This window comes from Sorex fumeus, unplaced genomic scaffold (assembly GCF_029834395.1).
Source record: "Sorex fumeus unplaced genomic scaffold, SorFum_2.1 ptg000127l, whole genome shotgun sequence".
In the NCBI taxonomy this organism is placed as follows: Eukaryota; Metazoa; Chordata; class Mammalia; order Eulipotyphla; family Soricidae; genus Sorex; species Sorex fumeus.
Window position 1 is genome coordinate 487,374 of NW_026606184.1, and position 16,373 is coordinate 503,746.

A 16,373-nucleotide genomic window follows, 5' to 3' on the forward strand; every position below is an offset into this window, starting at 1 on the left:
TGAGTCCCATGGAGACACACACACCTCCTGTTGTTGGCTGTTGAGTCTCATGGAGACACACACACACACATACACACACACACCTCCTGATGTTGGCTGTTGACTCCCATGGAGACACACACACACCTTCTTCTGTTGTTGGCTGTTGAGTCCCATGGAGACACACACACACACACACATACACACACACACCTCCTGATGTTGGCTGTTGAGTCCCATGGAGACACACACACACACACACACACACACCTCCTGATGTTGGCTGTTGAGTCCCATGGAGACACACACACACCTTCTGTTGTTGGCTGTTGAGTCCCATGGAGATACACACACACACACATACTCACACACACACTTCCTGATGTTGACTATTGAGTCCCATGGAGACACACACACGCTTTCTCCTGTTGTTGGCTGTTGAGTCCCATGGAGACACACACACACACACACACACACACGCCCTCCCCAGACCTCGGCTGCCCTGAGCACGGGGCACAGGTTCCCCGAGGCACCTTCGCTGTGCTGGGCCAGAACCCAGGGTGGATGCCGGCACCCAGGGACCCTCCAGGCTCCCTTTCCCAGAAACCTCCCAAACCCCCAGCTTCCTCCCACCCGGACCCGGACCGAGGCGGGGCCAGGCTGGGGATTTTCCCCAGGAAACCAGCCGTGAGCCAGGAACTTCTGCAAATGTCAGTGTTTATTAAACATTCAGGGATTGGGGAAGAAATATACAGAATCTAGAAAAACCCAAAGGCTCCTGGCGCCCCTGCCCGAGACCCGCGCCCCCTCCTCAGCCGCCGGCTGTCAGGACCCCCATCTCTCTCTCCTTCCCCGTGACCTTGAGTCCCAGGACAGTGCTCCAAAGGGTGCAGCTGAGGGTGGGGCGAGGGTGCTCTGCTGGGCCGGCTGGGGGTCGGGGGCGGCATGACGTCATGGGTGCTCAGTCATGGGACGGAGTCCACCTAAAGGACCCCTAAAGAAAGCAGCTCTGGGCCACCGGGTGTTAGGCGGGGGGCGGGCTGACCGGGGAGCCAGCAGGGAGGTGGGCTGGGGAGGGGGTGTCTCAAGGTCCCTTTCTTTGGTCCTGGAGGGACAGGCACCAAACACGCAGTCCTTGGGGTGGGGGGCCTGGCCGCGGGGAGGGAGGGGCGGGCAGGGGGAGGAAGCACCTCGAAGGGGGGCAGGACAGGACAGGACAGGACAGGACGGGGCGTCCCTCGGGCAGGGCTGGGGCGCTCACGAGGCCGAGTCCCGCCCCATCATGTTCTTCAGGGCGTTCTTGAGGCTCGTCCTGCTGGGCGACTTGACGGCCGGTCGCAGCGCGGCGTCCGGCTCATCCTTGCGGAGTTCCAGCTCGATGACCACCACCCGCGCGCCCCGGGCGGGCTTGGCCGCGCCCCGCGCCCCGGCCCGGCCCCATAACCGCTATTTCTTGTCCTTGCGCGAGTCCCCCAGGCCCCTGGACTTCTTGTCGCTGCCCTTGGAGCTTCTGCTGTGGTCCAGCATGGCATAGAGGACCGGCGTCTGCGGGAGTGGACAGTGAGGGTCCCCCGCGCAGGGGAACTGCCTGGCCGGCGCGCGCCCCGCGCCCCGCGCCCAGGGTCCGCCCCTGGCCCCCTCCCGCCCCCCTAGCCCGCCCCTGGCCTCGCCCCCAGTCCGCCCACCTGCCGGCCACGCTTGGAGTCCTTGGAGGATTTGTGCAGCCGACCCTTCTCCATGGCACTGCGGGATGGGGGAGAGGCTCGCGGTGGACACAGTTCTCCAAGGCGCGCGCACCCAGGAGCGGGGTTTGAGGGTGCCGGGACCGCTCCCTCGGGCCCCCCAGCCGGGATGGGAGCGAGGGGCCGGGTCTGGGGGTCCCCGGGGCGCCTACCTGAGGCGCCTCTGCAGCGCCGCCTGTCTGCGCAGCCAGCAGTAACGCACCAGGTAATAGAGCAGCAAGAGGAGCAGCACCAACCCCAGGACGCCCCCGATCACGGCGCCCAGCACCACCCCGTACCTCGTGGGCACTAGGGGGGAGATGGGCGTGAGCGCGGGGACGCGGGATGGACCCCCCGCAGCCCCCCGCTGTCCCCTCTCCCGCGCCCCGCGCGCGCGCGCGCGCATCCCGCGTGCGCCCCTGCGCCCTGGCACCTTTTTCAAAGACGTAGAGTTTGACCTGGGAGGTCTTGCCCACGATGTCGGGCGGGTTCTTGACGTCGCAGGTGAAGGTGCCGTTGTCGCTGTAGTCCAGGTTGTGGATGATGATGGAGCCATCCTTCCAGCGGGGGTCGCCCACCCACTGGATGCGCTCCTTGAAGGCGCCCACCTCGTCGATGTACGGCTGGCCCTTGGCATAGTGGAAGATCTAGAACGGGGGGGAACAGAGGGACCGAGGGCGGGCGTGGGGGTGCGGGTGGGACCACCACAGGACCCCTCTGTGGCCAGCCCAGGTCCAGCCCAGCTCAGAAAGCGTCACCAGGGACTCGTTTTGGGGACCTGCCCCGCCATCAGCCGCCACCACTCACCGAGATGGCATCCCGGCCGCCCTCGGGCTGGTAGCGCCAGGTGAAAGAGATGTCGTCGGACACCCACTCGCTGGACCAGAAGGAGCAGTGCAGGGTCACCCGGGAGCCCACAGCCCCGTACACCACTCGGTCCGTGTACACCACAATGGCTCCAGCCGGGCTCAGGGCTGCGAAGGGAGGGAGGGAGGGAGGGAGGGAGAGGAGAGAGAGGAGTGCCACACAGGTCAGGGCCACCGCCAGAGGGACAGCGACACCGGTGACCCTGCCCAGAGTCAGGAGTCCCCCCCAGCCCTGGTTCCCTTGTCTGGACTCACTTCCAGACTGAAGGAACCACAGTTTCCTGCAAATGTCCCCGCGACCCAGGGGCAGGGAGACTCCTCCAGGAACCTTTGTTCCTTCACTGGTTACACCGTACTCCAGGCAGGGCTGGGCAGTGTCCAGGGGACCCTGCGGAGTCCCCCATGCAAAATAGCCTTCACCCCTTTGAGTGTCTCCCCCAAAACTCCTCCCGCCTCGAACCATCGCTGGTGATGCTCAGGGCTGACTCCTGGCTCTGCACTTTGGAGTCACTCCTGGCAGGGGGACAAAATGGAGTGGTCGCGTGTAAAGCAAGTGTTCTCCCCTCCTGGCCCCTGGATTCTTGCTCACCCCCTCCCAGGTACGACCCCGCCTTTAGCTTCATGTCAAAGCTTTGCCAAGTGACACTCGGGTAAAGGAGACTAAGTGTTTGCTTAGAAGAGCAGAGAGCTTCCCTTTGCAGTTATTTTATTTTATTTTGCTTTTTGGGTCACACCCGGAGATGCTCAGGGCTTATTCCCGGCTCTGCACTCAGGAATCACTCCTGGCGGTGCTCGGGGGGGACCCTATGGGATGCTGGGAATCGAACCCAGGTCGGCCGCGTGCAAGGCAAACGCCCTCCCCGCTGTGCTATCGCTCCAGTTTTGGTTTCTTAAAACACGAGGGACAGGAAGGAGCACAGTGGGTAAGGCGCTTCCCTTGCACGTGACTGACCTGGGGTTGGTTCCCGGCATCCCATAGGGTCCCCTGAGCACCACCAGGGATGTCTGAGAGCAGAGCTAGGAGTTACCCCTGAGCACTGTCAGGTGTGGCCCCAAACAAAAAAAGAAAAACAAACAGTGCTATATTTTCCCTTCCTTTTTGTTTTCCGGACACACCTAGCATTGCCCAGAAGCTGCTCCTGGCTTGGTGCCTAGGGGTCCCTCCCAGCAGTGCTAACGGGGACGATATGGTCCCCGCAAGCAAAGCCTGCACCCAGCCTGCTGAATTTCTCCAGGATTTTTTTTTGGGGGGGGGTGTCACATCTGGCAATGCTCAGGACTCACTTTTGGCTCTGCACTCAGGAATCACTCCTGGTGGTGCTCAGGGGACCCTCTGGGATGCCAGGGATCGAACCCGGAAACCTGGATTGGCCGCATGCAAGGCAAATGCCCTCCCTGCTGTGCTATGGCTCTGGCCCCCTCTCCAGTTTTATCTTGTACTCTCCTGGCTTAAATAAGAATAGAAATGGGGCCGGCAGGGCAAACAGTATAGCAGGAAGTTGCTTCCCTTGCATATGGCCAGCCGACCCGGGTTTGAATCCTGGCACCCTAAATGGCCCCTGAGCCCTGTCAGAAGTGATCCCCAGGGTGGGGAGGGGGCCGGAGCGATAGCACAGCGGGGAGGGCGTTTGCCTTGCACGCGGCTGATCAGGGTTCGATCCCCGGCATCCCATAGGGTCCCCTGAGCACTGCCAGGAGTAATTCCTGAGTGCAAAGCCAGGAGTCACCCCTGTGCATTGCCGGGTGTGACCCAAAAAAAAGCAAAACAAAACAAAACAACCTGGAAGTGATCCCTAAGCATAAAGCAAGGAGTAAGCCTGGAGCACCCCACCAGGTGGTGTGTGTGTGTGTGTGTGTGTGTGTGTGTGTGTGTGTGTGTGTGGAGGCCTTCCAGAAGATTCTAAGCAGCAATCTCATCTCCTGGTCCCATGTGACAAACTCAGGCTTCTTGTAGGACAGGAAAACGACCAGTGGCCACATTTCCTTTCCCCATACTGCCTTTCCTGTCCAGCTGCCCTGCTGTGCCCCCACTCACCACCAGCAAGCCGGCCCTGGCCTGGGGGCCAGGAGGGGGTCACTGAGGGGCCGGGCAGGCCCCCAAGCCAGGGGGCTCCCTGCTCTGGCCCGATGCCACCCCCCACTCACCCACACTGAGGCCATTCCAGGGAGGCTGCGTGGGGGTGACTGTGACCCCATTGTTCACAGGATGGGGAGGGCAAACAGAGATCTATTGTCGAGCTCATGCCCCCCGCCCCCCCCGCCCCACTGCAGCCTGGGGCCCCCTCACATTCCTGGGGGCCCCAAGTGCTCCCCAGAAGGCTGGAGCGGCCGCTGTCCCCTGCTTCCTCCTCATAGCCCTCAGCCCTCTGCTCCTTCCACCCCTGCAGTCTCCTGGCCCCATTTCCCTGAGTCTACAACCCCCCGACCTCCTTTCCCCCCACTCTGCTGTCTAGAGGGGTCTAGAATCTTCATTTAGGGATCAGCTGCTGATGACAGAAGTGCATGTCCCCAAAGTACCCCCTTTTGACACTGCTGCATCACGGGGGTCTCCAGGGGATCTTGGGAAGGAGATGCTCCTTAAACCCTGCTCTGATCTGCGCCCTAGCCCCCCTCCCGGGGCCCCCCAGGGAAGGAAGGGACCCCTCTAAGAAGGAAGATGAGGGGCCGCAGCCAGAGTCCAGCCAGAAGGGCACTTGTCTTGCACGCGGCCAACCCAAGTTCCATCCCCGGCAGCCCGGGTGGCCCCCTGAGCCCTGCCAGGAGTGATTCGCTGAATTCAGAGCCAGGAGTCAGCCCTGAGCACTGCTGGGTGTGGCCCCTCAAACAAAAGCAACCCTCCCCCTGGACAAAGAAGGAAGATGATGACCTGGTTCCAAGATGCTGAGAGCCACCCCACCCCGCCCCGTCCCGGGAATGGGGCTCAGAGGGATGCCAGAGTTGGGACCCTTGGGGCCAGAGCAATAGCATAGCGAGTAGGGCGTTTGCCTTGCACGCGGCCAACGTGGGTTCGATCCCCGGCATCCCATATGGTCCCCCCAAGCACTGCCAGGAGTAGTAATTCCTGAGTGCAGAGCCAGGAGGAACCTCTGAGCCTCACTGGGTGTGACCCCCCCAAAATAAAAAAGAGTTGGGACCCCTTCCTGGGATTCCTTCCTTGCATCCCTCTTTTTTTTTCTTCTTCTTTTGCTTTTTTGGGCCACTGCACTCAGGAATGACTCCTGGCGGTGCTCAGGGGACCACATGGGATGCTGGGAATCGAACCCGGGTCGGCCACGTGCAAGGCAAACGCCCTCCCTGCCGTGCTATGGCTCCAGCCCCCTAGCTGTTCTCTTGGGGGCTGCCGAGGTGGGCAGCGCTGGGGGGCGATGCAGAGGGAGCGGCCACAGGGCCCTGTGCCTTCACCCCCCTCGCTGGCATGACCCTGGCATGTTCTCGGCTTTCAGCGGGGCCTGACTCCTGCAGCTGTCCCCCTCCAAGTGGGCAGGTGGCCGCCGAGAGGGGCACCCCTGAGCCCGACTCACCCAGACAGCAGAAGACCAGGACAGCCAGGACGGGGCTGGGAGCGGACGCCGGGGCCCCGGGAGCCATGGTGGGGGGCAGGGCTGGAGCAGCGGTGGGCTGGGAGAGTGGGGGGCCTGGAGCTGAGTGGGGTGTCCTGGAACCCGCTTAAATCCCCGGGGCCCGCGGCCCGAGGGGGCTGGCCTCAGCCAGGAGCCAATTGCCTGCTGGTATGTGCGGTTGGTTGAGAGGTGGCGGGGGGCAGGGGGGCATTGTGCCCAGCGGGGAGGGCCGGCGGGGGCACATACCACCCCAACACAGACGGCTTTGTGTGCGCCAACCTCCCCCTGCCCAGGGGCTGGAATGTTGGGGGACAGCGAGGGAGAGGACAGAAAAAGGAACACAGGCCCACTTCTGAGGGGAGAGAGGGGGGAAACCTGGAACGGGGTGGGGGTCTGGCCACGGACAAGCCTCCTCCCCAGGGCCCCCGGGACCCCAGGAGCCAGCTACAGGCCTCCCCCTAGATTTGGGGAGCCCTTGAGGCTGAGACTAGCCCAGGCCCCGTCCCAGGCCAGCTGGGATGCCTGGCGGGGAAGTGGGGGGCATTTTCCCATCTCCCTACTTCGTGGCTGAGCCTCCCAGATGGGTGCTTTCCTCCACCAGAGAGAGCTCAGTGGGTGCCTCATTGAGGGGGGGGGCTTGGTCTCTGGTGCACACAGTCCCCTGAGCACCATTGGGGGTGACCCTGAACGCAGAGCCAGGGGAAGCCTCTGAACACCACCAGCTGTACCTTCCAAAAACTCAGGCGAGAGGCTGGAGAGATAGCACAGCGGGTAGGGCGTTTGCCTTGCACGCGGCCGACCCGGGTTCGATTCCCAGCATCCCATATGGTCCCCTGAGCACCGCCAGGAGTAATTCCTGGGTGCATGAGCCAGGAGTAACCCCTGAGCATCGCCGGGTGTGACAAAAAAGCAAAAAAAAAAAGTCAAGTGAGAAGTTTCCCATTTTTTTCTCCGTATCCAGGTATACCCAATACCCAGCTCCCACAGGTGGACTCTGTGGGTTTGGGGCAGCGCCCAGGAGCACTGTCTCATGTGCCAACTACATGCCCAGCATGGAGTGGACAGAGAAAGGAGAAAATGCAGCTCCTTGAGCTCAGGGTTAGGACCTAGTCCGGGAGGCAGAGTGATCGGAGGACAAAGACCAACAAACTATCTCTCTGACCTCAACTGTTGTACTTTACTGTTATTTTTTGGGGAGGGAGCAGGCATCACGCCCAGCGATGCTCAGGACTTCCTCCTGCCTCTGCACTCAGGAATCACTCTCTCGGCAGTGCTCCGGGGACTATATGGGATGCTGGGGATCGAACTCCAACTGGCCACGTGCAAGTCAAAGACCCTCCCCGCCGTGCTGTCACTTGGGCCCCTCAATGTTGCATTTTCATCCAATTCTCCGATGATTTAACTCTTCTCTAGAGAAAAGTTGGGTTTGGTTTACGACCCATTCTCGACCTTGCTTGGCTGAGCTTCTTGGAGCTGAGCAGGGAGCCACGTTGCAAAACCCTTTCTCTCTCTCTCTCTCTCTCTCTCTCTCTCTCTCTCTCTCTCTCTCCCTGGAAGAGAGGGTCGGGCTGGCTGCGAGGGCAGGGAGGATGCCTTCCTAATTCCAAAGTCAGCGCCAAGAAGCGCTTTCTTTGTCATGCATGATAGAAATGCAAAGTAGTGTTTTCATTTGATGCAGGAATAAGTGAAACTGTGCTATTTATAAATCCCGAAAGAAGCGCAGGAGATCTAAATAGAAATAAGATCTGAATATTAATGCAACGGAATGCATTTTAATGTGGAAGAGGGGGGCTGTTCTGAGTGTCGCCTTCACCAAACTCCCCCCTTCCCCCCCAAGACAGGCTGGGAAACTTTTGCCCTCTTTCCAGTAGTCCCTTCTTCACGTGCCTTTTTCCTCCCATAAATCCGAAGTGCAGTTGAGCACTGTGCTTAGGGTCCTGAAAGCTGTGTGTATAAATATACATATCCATAAATCAAAGCGAACTCCCCACGCCCACTGCGGCTTCTTGGGGCTGTGGGTGACACCCACGGCCATGCATAAAGAACAAGGGACCTTGTCTTTGGCTGGTGGGCGTCCAGCTCCCGCTGGGGCCCGAGCCCGGGCTGGGGGGCGTGGGGGTGGGCTTGGGGGGTTAGTCACGGGGGCTCATGGGCCGGGGGGCCCTGCTCCTGCAGCCTAGTCTCCACTGGGGGCTTCGGTCGTGTTATCCCGTGTTATAAGGAGCCCAGCGCGCCCGTTCCCAGGGGGGCTCCTGCCTCATCTCCCGGCGAGGGGGGCGTCGGCCGTCGGGGGTGCAGGGTCTGGCATTTCTCAAGACACACTGGACTGACACGGTAGAGGGACCCAGGGTGCCCAGAGGCGCAGCTGCCCCGGAGGACGCGAGAAAAGGGCCACGCAGAGAGACAGGAGCAACGCAAAAGGAGCAGGAGCAGTGCAGAAGCAGCCGGCGGGCGGAGACCTTTTAAAGGGCCGCGCGCGGTCACGTGACGGACCGCCCGCCCTGGAGGAGGCGGGGCGCCGACGTCACTTCCGCCCGGCCGGACCCCAAGATGGCTGCGCTCCTGCTGAGGTGACTTTAGCGCGGGGCTGGGGTCGGGGCCCGCGGCCGCCCCGCCGCGTCGCGTCGGCGGCCTGTGCCCCGCGCCCGGGCGATGCGGGGGGGCGCTCGGGGCCGCGCCGAGGACAGCGGACTTGCTGTCTGGGACCCCAGTTTCGGGGTCCTCCTGGGTGTGAGGGGGGTTGGGCCGGGCCGCGGCACTAACGGGCCGCAGGGGGTGGGGCCGGGCCTTGGGGGCGGGGCCTGATCCTGGGGGCGGAGCGTTTGCCGGGGATGGGGTTTGGTCTTTCTTTGGGGCGGGGCTTGTGTCTTGGGGGCGGGGCCAGGACAGGGCTCGGGGCATGGATTGGACCTGGGGGCGGGGCCTGGACGGACTCAAGGTGGGGCTTGTACAGGGCTCCGGGTGGGGATTGGACCTGGGGGCGGGGCCTGAGTATGGGGGCGGAGCTTTTGCCGGGGGTGGGGTTTGGTCTTTCTTTGGGGCGGGGCTTGTGTCTTGGGGGCGGGGCCAGGACCGGGCTCGGGGCATGGATTGGACCTGGGGGCGGGGCCAGGACGGACTCAAGGTGGGGGCTTGGACGGGGCTCCGGGTGGGGATGGGACCTGGGGGCGGGGCCTGAGCACGGGGGCGGAGTTTTTGCCGGGGGTGGGTTTTGGCCTGTGTTTGGGGCGGGGCTTGGATCTGGGGGCGGGGCTAAGATCGGGCCCGGGGCATGGATTGGACCTGGGGGCGGGGCCTGAGTATGGGGGCGGAGCTTTTGCCGGGGGTGGGTTTTGGCCTGTGTTCGGGGCGGGGCTTGTGTATTGGGGGCGGGGCCAAGACCGAGCCCGGGGCATGGATTGGGCCGGGGGGTGGGGCTTGAGTATGGGGGCGGAGCTTTTGCCGGGGGTGGGTTTTGGCCTGTGTTCGGGGCGGGGCCAAGGCCGGGCCCGGGGCATGGATTGGACCTGGGGGCGGGGTCAGGACAGGGCTCGGGGCATGGATTGGACCTGGGGATGGGGCCTGGATGGACTCAAGGTGGGGCTTGGACAGGGCTCCGGGTGTGGATTGGACCTGGGGGCGGGGCTTGAGCCTGGGGGCGGAGCTTTTGCTGGGGGTCGGGTTTGGCTTGTGTTCGGGGCGGGGCCAGGGCCGGGCTCCGGGCTTGGATTGGGCCTGGGGGCGGGGCCTATTCTGGGCGGGGCTTGGGCCTGGGGGTGGAGCCTGGGCTCTCCCCTCGCTCCCCCCTGCACCCCGCTTCCCTCCAATCCCCCCAGTCGTGAGCTCTGCAGCCGAGGCCGCTGAGTGGAACCGGGAGCCTGGACGTCACCCAGCGCTGGCTGCGTTTCCTGCCGGGCCCTATTTTTGGCATCTCTTTGTTATGGAAAATTGAACCTGGGGCTGCTGGTTGCTGCGCCCATCCCTGTCCCCTGGGCTCCCCCGCCCGCCCCGCAAGCCTCTCAGCTCGGGGTTGCAGAAATAGAGACTGCTCTGTTTAGCTTTGCCCCGTGCTGCTGCTGGGCCTCCAGCGGCCCCTGTCCCTGTGCCAGGCCACCCCCCCAAAAAAATAACGGAATGCCTCTGGATTCTTGCAGAAGCCTTGCTGCTGTATTGCAGATTGCGGGTTGGGGCGCTCCGTGCAGGTCCCTTGGAATCCTTCCCTTCCTCCCAGACGCTTTATTTCCCATCAGTGTTTAGAAACGGGGGGTTGGGGTGGGGGGATGGGCGTGTCCACACGGACTGGACTCTGGGCTCAGGGCGACTCCCGGGGGCCAAGGTTGGATGAAGCGGCCGCCTTCTGCATTAGTGGCAAAGTGCAAAGTTCTCGCAAGAACTTCCTTTTCCCCCCATTGGTTGGTGACCCTGGGCGGTGCACTGCGCTCTTAGGCTTGGCTCTGGGCTCTCGGGAATCACCGAATCAGACAGGGACCAGTGGGGTGCTAGGGATAATAATTGGGCGAGCCACATGCAAGGCAGGCGCCCTGCCGGCTGCATTGTTGTCTTGACCCGCTGAAAGCAGGGAATTTTATTTGCCAGTTTATTTTTTCTGGGTCAACCCAGCGATGCTCAGGGGTTCCTCCTGGCTCTGCGCTCAGGAGTGGCTCCTGGCAGTGCTCGGGGGACCCTGTGGGATGCCGGGGATCGGACCCAGGTTGGCCCTGTGCAAGGCAAACGCCCTCCCCGCTGTGCTGTCGCTCTGGCCCAAAAGAAGGAATTTAATTTATTTTTTATATTTTTATTTTTTTGCTTTTTGGGTCACACCCAGCGATGCTCAGGGGTTATTCCTGGCTCTGCACTCAGGAATTGCCCCTGGCGGTGCTCGGGGGACCATATGGGATGCTGGGAATCGAACCCGGGTCGGCCGCGTGCAAGGCAAACGCCCTCCCCGCTGTGCTATCGCTCCAGCCCAAAAGAAGGAATTTTAGAAAGTGTCCCTGTCCATTGAAGTCCAGCTCAGCGGAGGGACTAGCCACTAGCAGCGTGGCCACTGCACTTTGGGAAAGGACCATCCAAGAAGTCCCAGCGTCACGGGAACATGGTCCCGGTGGCCTCACGGATTCTGTTTGTCTCGGAAGGTCCTGGGCATTGGATCCACGGTCGGGGCTAAGAATCGTAACCGTGTGGCCTGCAGGAGAGGGACCTGGGGGTCCCCTCTCGCACGTGTCTCACAGAGGTGGTTCGAGGTCAGAGTCCCCAGGCTCTGGGGTTTGTGCACGGCTTTGTGCCAGCTGCCCAGGGCCTCGGGTCCCCCCGGGACCGCCTTGCTGGCCCAGTGTGACCTGCCAAAGCCGAGGTGGAGATGGGCCCAGAGCTGAGAACAGCTGCCCATTCCTCGAGGCAGACTCCAGAGGTGAATGTCACCTTGGTCTGAGAAGCATGCGCAGCTCTGGGTCCCCACCCCGGGGTGTCTGAGGCCCCCCAGGGCTGGGGCAGAGCTGCCATGACCCCACCCCCCCTCCAGCCTACCAGTCGGGCCCGCCTGGTGTGGTCTCCCTAGCCCCACTCGATGCCGTGTCCCCCACGGCCCTGGTCGGGACATGCCTGGTTCAGGCCCTTAGTGGGGAGACGGGGTCAGGATCCTGCCACGGAACCAGTAACTGTGGGCAGCCGGGGACGGCCACCCCGAGGGGTATTGGCCATTGGAGGTGAGTGTCAATGTGGCTGGGGGCTGAGGTCCCTGACGCTGTGGGTGGTGGCGGTGGGGAGTGGGTAAGGGCCCTTGGAGGGGGGCAGGCGTTGGCGAGGCTGTGGCTGGTGCAGGGGACCTGGGTGCCTTATTTCCTCTGCGGGACGCGGCTCTTCAGAGAACGCGCCCTGGTCCGTTTTCCCGTGGTGTTCTCCCGACACCCACCCATACGTCGGGGGCTGTCTCGGACGCTCCCCCCCTCCATTCGGGGATCGAACCCGGGGCCCCTCCAGCTCTCTCTGGGGCCTTTCTGCCCAGTCCTGAATGGAAACGCTGGTCTGCAGCCCAGTGGGCAGGGCACCTGCCGTGCGCGGGGCTCGCTGGGTTTGACCTCCTGCAGCCCCCAGGAGGGACCCTGAGTGCAGAACCAGGATCAAGCCGGAGCAGAAGGGGGCTTAGTACAGAGGAGAGGGCTCAGCCGGGCACTCCTCAGTGCCCCTTACATCTGAGCCTCACCAGGAGTGACCACTGGGCGAAGAGCCAGGAGCGACCCCTGGGCACAGCCAGGTGTGGCCCAAAGGCAGAACTGAACAGAAGCACCTCAGAACTGGCCAGTCTCCAGCGTGGAGGGAATCGGGAGCCCAGAGGCACGGTGGGACTGCTCCGTTCCCAGTACCTACAAGCAGTGCCCGGCGTGCAGGGTCAGGAGTGACCCCCGAGCGTCGCCGGGTGTGGCCTGGAAACTCGTGTCCCGGAGCCGTGCAAGGACTGGTTGCTCTGGGGGGGGGGGGACGCAGGAGCCTGTGACCGTAGCGGGGGGCCGGCCCTGCTGGTGACCAGGCCCGGCCGGCTGGGTGGCGGCGTCCGGGCTGTGCAGTGAGCGCCCGGCTTTGTCCGGGAACAATAGGGGCCGGCTGAGCCGCTTAAATTCCAGCCCACCTCGGGCAGGAATGCCCCTTCCCACGCCGGCCGGGGGCGGGCACCCTCTGTTCACCTCTTGTCTCCAGGGCGAGGAGGTGGGGGGCTCTGCTGCTTCCCTGGGGGGCCCCAGCAAAGGAGAGAGGACCGTCCCCTAACTCCCACTGCTGGGGTATCCTGGGTCCCCTGATGCCCAGAGTGCTGGGCTGCCCGTGACTCCGACCTCCTGGTGGAGTTAGGTCCCAGCACTGTGTGTTCGGGGCCTTGGGAACCTCTTGCCGTGTTGCGTTTGGGGTGGGGGCATTGGGCCACTCCCGGCTGTCCTCGGGGATCCCTCCCGGCTCTGCTCAGGCCACCGCGTGTGGTGCTGGGGTTGAATCCAGGCCGGCCTGCCCCAGACCTGCAACTCTGGAGAGAACCTCCTCAGAGGCCCTACCTAGAAATGCAGAAATCACGCACCCGGCTTGCTCAGTTGATCGAGCGGGAGACGCTTACTCTCAGGGTCGTGGGTTCGAGCCCTCCCCCGCCCCCGTTGGGCGTGACTTTTGGCTTCTCAGCGTCGCGGCGACTAGCTCGGTCAGTCCACCCTTCCTCCGTCGAAACACGGAACCGAGTCTTGCCCGCACGCAGGCGATGCCGAATTCGGTGGTGGTCGGCCGGGAACGGACCCCCCAACCCCCTTGCTCTGTCTTGCAGGCACGTTGGCCACCACTGCCTGCGAGCCCACGTGGGGCCCCGGCTCTGCGTCCAAAAGTGAGTGTCCGTCCTGCTGGCGGGGGACACGAGGGTCCTGGGCGCCCGGTGGGGGAAACGGTGGTGTTTGAGACCCTGGATGGGGACCCCTGGGGTGGGGGCCATGGGAACGCTCATCCCGCAAGCCTGCCTCCCCATCTCCCCTCGGACGCGCCCCTCACCCTCCAACCCCCCTGCACGCCCTCTAGTGCGGCGGCCCTGGGCACCACGGCCAAGGAGGAGATGGAGCGTTTCTGGCGGAAGAACACGGGCTCCAACCGGCCGCTGTCCCCCCACATCACCATCTACAGGTAGGCCCGAGAGCCCCGTCCCTCTGTCCCCCTGTCCCCCTGTCCCTCTGTCCCCCTGTCCCCCTGTCCCTCTGTCCCCCTGTCCCACGCTGGGGCAGGAAGGATGGTGCTTGGTCCCCCGGTCACCACCAGGAGTGACCTCCGAGACGGGTGGTCTCCTGCCGGCCGGCGGGGCCTGGGATGCTGCGTGTCCAGGCACGCGTGCTTGGTGCCTCTGTGTCCCCGCGGGGGGCAGCCCTGGCCCCTCCGCTGCTGCAGCCCTGGCCTGGGCCCCGGCTTGGCTTCCTGCCAGCGGCCCCCACACATGCCACGGGCTGCCCATTGTTTGGCGGCCGGATTCCAGGGATGGTTCTGACGGCCGAGGGCCTGCCACGCGCCGGCCGCATCTCCCGCCTTCCCAGGATGCCGGGCTGGGGCAGGGGCTGTCCTCGGCAGGTGGCCCGGGCATTGGGGCTGTCGGGGGCCCTGTCCTGCCTAGCGGGCCGGCGCCCAGGATAGTGACCCTGCCCAGGGGTCCTCGTGTTGGGTCCGTTCCCTGCTGTCCTGTGCACGGCGAGATGGGGAGTTGTTGATGTCCATCTGCCAACTGTCCACTGAGTGGCCCCTTCACTTGCAGGCCACCATCGGGTCTGTCTGAGGGCCGGCCTCCTCAGTGTGCATGGCCCCCCGGGTCCCCTTTGCCCCCTGAGTATGGGCGGACGCTCGGGGGCCCACTCCCACCTCCCGGTGGGGCGTCTCTCTGGGCTCGCAGGCCCCTGCAGGACCCCCATTCTCTGGATTGGGGTGGGGGGAGGGGCTCGGTGTGGAGTCCCGGGTGACCAGAGCTGGACGTGGGCGCCGCTGGCCGCATCCCTCTCCCCGGGGAGCCTGTCCCCTCGTCCCCGCGTGCCCGCCCCTGGGGCCGACGCCTGGTCGCCGTGCTGGGCCTGCGTCCTGCCCCGCGGCCTCTGAAGGCCCCTTTGTGCTCCCGGCATGTGCCGGCCTCAGCGCCTTCTCCAATGCCGCCTTTGTGCGCTGCCCTTTGCCGCTGCCCCGAGTGGGCCCCTGCGCTGCGCCCGCCCCTCCCGCCGCCTCTGCCTCTACCTGCCTCGTTGTCGGTCCCCTGGGACCCTTCCGGCCGCCCCCCGCAAGGCCAGCAGGGCTGGGGATGGGCTGGGGGCGGCCCCCAGATGGGCACGTGAGGTCCCTGCCCCCTCACTCTCTGTGTCCCTGCAGCTGGTCCTTGCCCATGATGATGTCCATCTGTCACCGCGGCACCGGCGTGGCCCTGAGCGCAGGTACGAGCGAGCGCGCGTGGGCCGATCCGCGTGAGCGCATGCGCAGACCCCACCGCCTGGCCCGCGCGCTGACCGACCCGCTCGTCCCCGCAGGCGTCTCGCTGTTCGGCCTCTCGGCCCTGGTGGTCCCCGGGAGCTTCGAGTCCCACCTGGAGCTGGTCAGATCCCTGTACCTGGGCCCGGCCCTGATCCACAGCGCCAAGTTCGCCCTGGCCTTCCCGCTCATGTACCACACCTGGAACGGCGTCAGGCACCTGGTGAGTGTGCTCCCGCGTGCGTGTGTGCCTATGTGTGCGTGTGTGTGTGCATGTGTGTGTGCGTGCACGCGTGCATCACCCGGTAAGCTCCCTCCCACGTGCCTGCATGCCTACGGCGGGGCTGGTGGGCGGAGGCGTCCCCTCCCCGCCTGGACCTGTCGCTGGCCCTGCTTCCCTGGACACGACGGGGAGGAGGGGCGCGGGGGTCCTCGGCCCGAGGACCAAGGGCCTGTGTCCTTCCTTTGCAGATGTGGGACCTGGGGAAGGGTCTGAAGATCCCGCAGCTCTACCAGTCCGGAGTGGCCGTGCTGGTCCTCACCGTGCTCACCTCCGCGGGGCTGGCGGCCCTGTGAGGGGCTGTGTCCCCCGGGACCCCGCAGGCCCCCTCCCCGCCCCACAGCCCCCGCTTGTCTCTCGCCTTCGTCCCGGCCGCCGGTTCCGTCCTTCCCCGGACAGCGGGTGACGGCAACGCTGGAGCAGGCGTGGGGCCTGGGGTTTGAGCCTGGGTCCGCCGCCCCCATCGCGTGCACACAAGAGCCGCAGGGGGACCCCAACGGGACTGGGCGCCGGGGGCCGGGCAGGTTGCTTGTTGGGCAGAGGAAGACGCAGAACACTATCTATCACCGACTATTCCAGATTCTTCTTCCGCTTGAAAAAAATGAGCCTCCTTGCTAATCCACGTCACATGACGCCTTCTCGATAGCCGAATTAAAATACTAATTTGTCTTGGAGTGTTGGGTGTGGAGGAAGGACGGGCAGGGTGGCCGCGGGGGCCTGGGGCATGCAGGCGGATGGACACCCCAGCACTGACCCGACACCTCGCACTGGCTGGTGCTGTGCGAAGGTCCCGGACTGTGGCACCAGCAGATAAGGGCCCAGCGGTCTGGATGGGGAGGAGGGAGGGGAGGAGGGAGGCAGGGCTGGCATCTTCCTTTGCAGCCTTGTCCCCTGACCTGGTGTGGAGTCCCAGGTGACCAGAGCTGGACATGGGTGCCTCTGGTTGCATCTGGGTGGGCCAGAGGCACCAGATGCCTGGCTGTGGGCCTCCAGCTGTTTCTCGGCCTTAGGGCTGGAGTGATAGCCCAGC

The 16,373-nt window shown here is 64.3% G+C and overlaps 2 protein-coding genes across 2 annotated transcripts; one reads left to right on the forward strand and one right to left on the reverse strand.

Annotated features, from left to right (window-relative positions):
- Window positions 1-1,199: 1,199 nt before the first annotated feature.
- MPZ (myelin protein zero) lies at window positions 1,200-6,196 on the reverse strand. Its single transcript, XM_056137802.1, has 6 exons — window positions 6,088-6,196; window positions 2,508-2,674; window positions 2,134-2,347; window positions 1,874-2,009; window positions 1,665-1,722; window positions 1,200-1,524 (listed from the first exon to the last, which is right to left on the reverse strand). Exons 1-6 carry the CDS (start codon window positions 6,152-6,154, stop codon window positions 1,426-1,428), a joined length of 741 nt encoding a protein of 246 aa, XP_055993777.1. The 5' UTR covers window positions 6,155-6,196; the 3' UTR covers window positions 1,200-1,425.
- Window positions 6,197-8,639: 2,443 nt separating this feature from the next.
- SDHC (succinate dehydrogenase complex subunit C) lies at window positions 8,640-16,017 on the forward strand. The gene is made up of 6 exons (XM_056137804.1): window positions 8,640-8,696; window positions 13,406-13,462; window positions 13,651-13,752; window positions 14,968-15,029; window positions 15,123-15,286; window positions 15,535-16,017. The coding sequence occupies exons 1-6, from the start codon at window positions 8,677-8,679 to the stop codon at window positions 15,637-15,639; spliced, it is 510 nt and encodes a 169-aa protein (XP_055993779.1). The 5' UTR covers window positions 8,640-8,676; the 3' UTR covers window positions 15,640-16,017.
- Window positions 16,018-16,373: the final 356 nt, after the last annotated feature.